The sequence below is a fragment of the Lutjanus erythropterus genome, chromosome 1, assembly GCF_056507025.1.
Source record: "Lutjanus erythropterus isolate fLutEry1 chromosome 1, fLutEry1.hap2, whole genome shotgun sequence".
Lineage (NCBI taxonomy): Eukaryota > Metazoa > Chordata > Actinopteri > Lutjaniformes > Lutjanidae > Lutjanus > Lutjanus erythropterus.
Window position 1 is genome coordinate 24,502,153 of NC_139317.1, and position 5,853 is coordinate 24,508,005.

Below are 5,853 nucleotides of genomic sequence, written 5' to 3' on the forward strand. Positions count from 1 at the left end.
GAAATTGTGATGAGTTAAGTGAGAATTTTTTTTTTTTTTACAATGTTTTGACGTTTTAAAAATACACGATTAAAAGTGAAAATAACTGGTAGCGTAATCAATAATGAAAAAATATTTAGTCAGAACCCAAAATAGGGGCATTGGTTACAGCTGCCAGAATACAGTGTGTGAGCTGGTGAGACATTCAAGCACAGATCTGAGGTACTTTGGAAAATACAAATCCGGACTGTCACCTGACTTTACACAAAAACAGGCATTTGGGAAACCAGATGTATTTATTCAGTTCTGTCATACATTCTGTGATAATTAAACCTGACACAACTATCTGCAGGCTCATGTTTGTTTTCTAGACAAAACTGTAAACAGTCAGCATTGTGCCAAAACAGCCTGCTCCACCTGCTGAGTTTTAAGTGCATGTAATCATGAACACACTAAAATAGAAATGTCATCATATCTTACTCTCAAGCTCACAAAGTCACCATCAATTTCAGTATATGTACTGACAAGAGAAAATTCCCTCATAATACATGCTTAAAACTTAGCATTTAAAACAACACTATTCATCAGCAGGTATTATTATTCCTGCAGGACACTGAAACAACTGAACCCAAATACGAACTGAATGACAATTCAGTAAGCTCGTTTCTCAACCTGCCATTCAGTTTCCTGAGCTGAGTGTGGGATACCAACTATGCCTTCACACCGTGCAAAGAGCCTTTTCCTCTCTTAAGAATCCTTGTCCTTGGACTGAAAATCCTGTTTGATGGGTCCTGATTGCGAGGTCCAAAGCCTGTTTCCCTCAGGGCCAAGGTCACACTGGTTTCCCCAGCTTTGGCCTTCCAGCATCAGCCCTCTTCTGAGGAGAGCTGGGCTCCTTCATCGTGAACCTCTCTGTAGGCAGCCATGGGGCCACCGTCAGGAGTGTAGCTCCCCATAGAGACCTTCAATCCCTCAGACAGTTTCTGGGCTGCCAGCTTGGCCTGCAGCTCCTGAAATTAAACACAACACAGAGAAAAAGTTGACATGAATAGGCTGGTAAACAGAGAATAAGCACATTATCATAAAGCAGCACAGCCATAGCTGTTAAACCCTCAACAAAAGTTCGACTGATAATGAGCTTAACAGTCCTCTGTAAGTTGACAACAGCACACTGTTTGACGTTTGGCTCTGAAGTCATTACTCTGGATGTGGAGTGGTACATGGTGCCTACAGTGTTTGAACGCTGCCCTCTAGAGCTGATGGAGGGATCTGATGTTGTACGAATAAAATTCACACACTGATTCATCATTAATTTATTGCATGTTTAGTTAGTTGATAAAATATCAAAAATCACCACTGTATAAACACACTTTGTTTGCCATTTTACATCCAAATTAAATATAAACTCCAAACTGAATAGTGCAAAATATTTTTGTCATTACATATCAACAGAAACTGAGAGATCTTATTTTCATCTATTACACTACACCACACATATTCAATTGGTGGCTCATGGGCTGAATTCAGCCCTTTAAAAAGCTCAGTCCAACTCTTTGATCATTTAAAAAATGAAAACAAGTTTATCATTGTGATTTCATTTAAAGAACCTCCTAACATTTAAGTTTATGGGTGTTTGCAATGTTTATTAGAAGATCATCTTTTTTTATTAGGCTAATGAGCCCACTCATTATTTATGTCTGTTAAGCATTATTATTACTGGTCAAATAAATAAACATATATCTTTGTTTTGTTATATCACCTTAAGCATGTGAGGTATTTTGTTTATCATATAAAATTAAAGCAGCATTAAGAATCATTGTGAAAAAACGCAGCTCTCTCATTTAAATGAGGTTAGTCCAGGGGTGTCGATGTATGGGGGCTCTGGCAAAAAATGCAGGGCGGTACAGCGAAACAGTTGAACCTGCTCACCTTTTGTTATACAGCAATGTAAGCACACATTTCTGTTAATTACTTTGTAACATCAGCACTACATTTCTACTATTGACACTGTGATCAATGCCACTGGAAATAAAATGAAGTAGAGAACATTGTTTACTCATAATATAAACATTGTGGAGTGTTTGCCATCTGATAAGCTCCCAAAATAAACAGAAGACGCTCCAAAACCTCTACAGTTGTCATGTCAAATCGGTACTGGAATGTTTTGGGGTGAGTTTTTTGTTTGTTTGTTATTTTAAGAGAGCGAGTAGATGTGTCAGCTGCACCAAGAGACAAAATACTGATAAAGAGCAAGAAACAATGAAGCATCTCTATTGTGTTTAATTAGTCTCAAAACCTGCTCACATTAAAACCAGGCGCATGCACATGATACAAGCACACAGAACAGTAACCATGAAACTCCCTACACACTCACAATAGCTCAACACTTGCTAACTTACTCACTCATCAACTTAACTTTTGAGACTTCGGGGGTGGGGATGGGACAGACAGTGGTTGATCTCTCCCTTTCTGTCCTCGTCAGACTCATAAATACTATAATAGCAGAGTAGAAAAGTAGGCTAAAGTTTAAGGAGCTTTGAATATTCATACTTTTCAAATGCCCTAAAATGGTATTCAGAACAGCCCTACAAATTAATCTGTTAATGGATTTTGTGGATCCAAATTTCATGTCTCAGCTGAAGTAGTACACCAAACCTGACTGTAACCAAAAAATCAAAATACAGTTATCTGAACATGTTGCCATTCAGCAGGGTGAGGAATCTTATTCATTTATTGACAGACAAAATTTTCTTTTGGCTAATGATGCTGACAGCGCGCCTACAGTTTAATGTACACTATATATAAAGGATAAGTGTGTGGAGGACTCGGCTGCACTTACATTCTGCTTCTTAGTTTGTTCCTGCAGGAGGGCTGCTGACTCTTCCAGTGACAGAAGTTGGGCCGGACTGTGATGAAGAGGAGGGAGTTTGGCAGCAGTGATGTCGTCCAGGTGTTTTCTGTCCCGCTCCTTCCTAGCCTGTGCAGAGAGCGGTGATGAGCCTTCAGAAGAGTGCGTGGGTGATGAAGATCCTGAGGAAGAGATGTTACACAGCCTGGAAACACAGTTGAGAAGACACACAATGTTACTGAACGAAATCTGTAATTCTCCATGATTTTTGTTATAAATGTTAGCAAAAATTATCATATCATAATAAAACGAAGTTCACTCACTGATTTGGTTTGAATTTTTGTTTCCTGGGAGCTGAAGTTGTCTCTGTTTTTTCCAGGATAGTTACATAGTGAGGCTTTTTTGGTATCTGCTTTCTAAAGTAATTGTCTCTTGCTGTGCTGTTTAATGGGTCCTTGGACTCACCACTGAAACCAGTACTAGTTTCAGACAGGCTGACCCTTTCCAAGGCCTCCACAAGGTCAACCTCTTTTGTTTCATCAGAGTTCAGAGAGGCCCCTGCAGCAGCCGTCTCCATGGTTTCACCAGCAGCTGCTCTGGAGTCAAACTGGCCCTGCTGCTCGTCCAATGTCTTATTTTCCTGCATGTCAGCTGAGGCAGGTGACGTCTGCAACGCACTGCCTGCAGCAGCATCACTTTGCCTGTTTTGTAGTGAGGCTGCAGGTGTGTTGGGGACAGCACGTTGCTGCATAGTGAAAGCCTGCTGGTACTTTGACTGTAATTCTGTCCTGGCAGCAGACACCAAGCTCTGTCTCCTTTCCTCTTCATCATGGAGTTCAATGGCAAGGCGCACTTTGTCCACAAATTCTTTTATCTTTTTCCCTTTGTCAGGAAGAGTCTGCACTAACCTCCTGCAAACAACATAAACCCATCAGTTCATGCTATATTCAAAACAAGCATTCAAGACCAAGATTAAATACAGGGAATTAATAAACAAGCATGTCTCTTGGACTCAACTGGAGAGAAGACCATTCTTCATAATTTGATGTTTTGATTATGGTGGTGGAGTCGGTTCCAAGTCTTCCAAGGGTATTCCGTTGTTCAGTATTGATTCGTGTCTTTTTCATATTTGTGAAACTGAACACTGCAATATGGGATGCTGCTGGGAGGTGACAGCTTTCCATTTCAGGGAAAATAAATTATGTGATATCAGATCACATATCAGATGCGTAGATTTGCATATTCGTCAATAGCCAACCCAGCACTTTAGGCCGTATTGGAGGCCTTTCTGATACTGGTATCGGTGTCAGAACAACCTTACATAAAATTATCTGCATTTGTTATGCTTCTCCATTCATTTATATTTCAGCTTTTTTCTCCCCCACCCATCATCTTTATTTTGGCTAAACTAATTTCACATACCACATCTAACATTCAAGTCACAAACTTTGCATGATGAAGATAGTAAAGGAACAAAAAAGGGACTGAGATAAACTTGTAGCACCTTATTATAAAAACTGTAACTGTCACATACATTTTATTGAGTATAGAGATGATTTATTCATCGCAGGGGAAAGCCAGACAACCTCTACTGATGAATATTAGTATACCTCAGCTCAGTCACAACAGAGCAACTGTTATATTCACAGTTACTCACGTGTTTACGTCCTCACCATGTCTCTCCTATTATTGTCGTCACACTATCAGACTACACCAAACCTACTTTGATCGTGGTTTCACGCCACTAAGCGCCACACTGAGTCAGGTTTGAACTTAGCCTCAGTTTGTGCCCGTCGTGTGTCACAGATATACCCGGGAGGAGGCAGATACTGGAGCTGACAGCGTGAACTTACCTGTTGGAGAGTATCTTCTCCTGTCTCAGGAGCAGCTCTTGGAGCTCTTCTTTGCTCTGGTATCTCAGGTCTCCCACCTGTCCCTGGCGCTCTGTCCACGTCGAGGACATCACTGTTGGCTAATGACAGCTAGCTAACTGTAACAACCATTCACAAACAGCACGTTATAACAGCTCAGTTTAAAAATGCACTAAATAAACTCTTATCAACCGTTAACCGACTCAAAACACCGTCAGTTAACTGCCTCTTTACTGGTCAGAGAGCTTTAGAAACTTCTAGAGGCGGCAGTTGATGAACATGAGACAACAACATTTCAAAGTGGTTTTCTTCTTCTTCTTCTTCTTCTGCGGAAGTCATTCATGGTAAGTGTAAAGCTTCTTCTTCTTCGTCTTGGCGTTTTATGGCGGTGTAAGTGTAACTCTTGCGCCCCCACCGTACAATACCATGAACCAATATCATCACGTAAAGTAAATACCACCATCTGCTGGACAACTGCAAGAAGCACAAGTAATTAATCTGTACTCAACTAATATGATGTAGATTTATTTTTAAAACATCTTCCAGCTAATTAAATTCATTTCAGAGAATGATAGAAGAACTCAAACACATTTTGGCCATAAATCAAGGTTTAATGAGCTAATTATGACAGAATTACACACCAATTATACAATAGGATAAAATTGTTATCTGAATTGAACTGAACTGAACTGAAAGCAAAAATTAAAAACAAAATGAAAATTTAAAAAAAAGAGAAAAGAAAAATACAACTCTATTTGATACTTTTGAGGTTTGGTGGCTATGCAGCTACAAAAACTAAACGAAAAATTGAATCAGAATCTCGTAATTCTGCCCTTAAATTAATCATGTATTGGATGATATTCCCTATTACATACTATATAATGTGTTAATGTATGAAAAATAAATCATAATTCCCAGCCAACAATAATAGCAGCCTATAACAACTGTAATATTGTTAAAGTTTTGGAGAAGAATTAAGGAGTAGTTGGTTACAAAGAAAGTTGATCCGTTCATGTATCATTCAATTATTCATTCAAGTCTGGCAAACTAAAAAACAAAAAACTAGTGAAAAGTTTGTTTATTTGTTTTTCTGTATTAACCAAATATTGAAAAAAGTTTTAAGTAATATTTCAATTATAGATAATATTTATATAC

General features: G+C 38.9%; 1 protein-coding gene across 2 annotated transcripts; it reads right to left on the reverse strand.

Moving 5' to 3' along the window:
- Window positions 1-256: 256 nt before the first annotated feature.
- On the reverse strand, window positions 257-5,031 carry polr2m (RNA polymerase II subunit M). Of its 2 annotated transcripts, none has more exons than XM_084717823.1 (4): window positions 4,681-5,030; window positions 3,151-3,738; window positions 2,819-3,032; window positions 257-989 (listed from the first exon to the last, which is right to left on the reverse strand). In XM_084717823.1, the coding sequence occupies exons 1-4, from the start codon at window positions 4,788-4,790 to the stop codon at window positions 846-848; spliced, it is 1,056 nt and encodes a 351-aa protein (XP_084573949.1). In that variant the 5' UTR covers window positions 4,791-5,030; the 3' UTR covers window positions 257-845. The 2 variants fall into 2 exon arrangements, with proteins under 2 accessions (XP_084573949.1, XP_084573957.1); XM_084717831.1 differs by lacking the exon at window positions 257-989 and adding an exon at window positions 2,382-2,472 and having other exon boundaries at window positions 4,681-5,031.
- Between the last annotated feature and the right edge of the window lie 822 nt (window positions 5,032-5,853).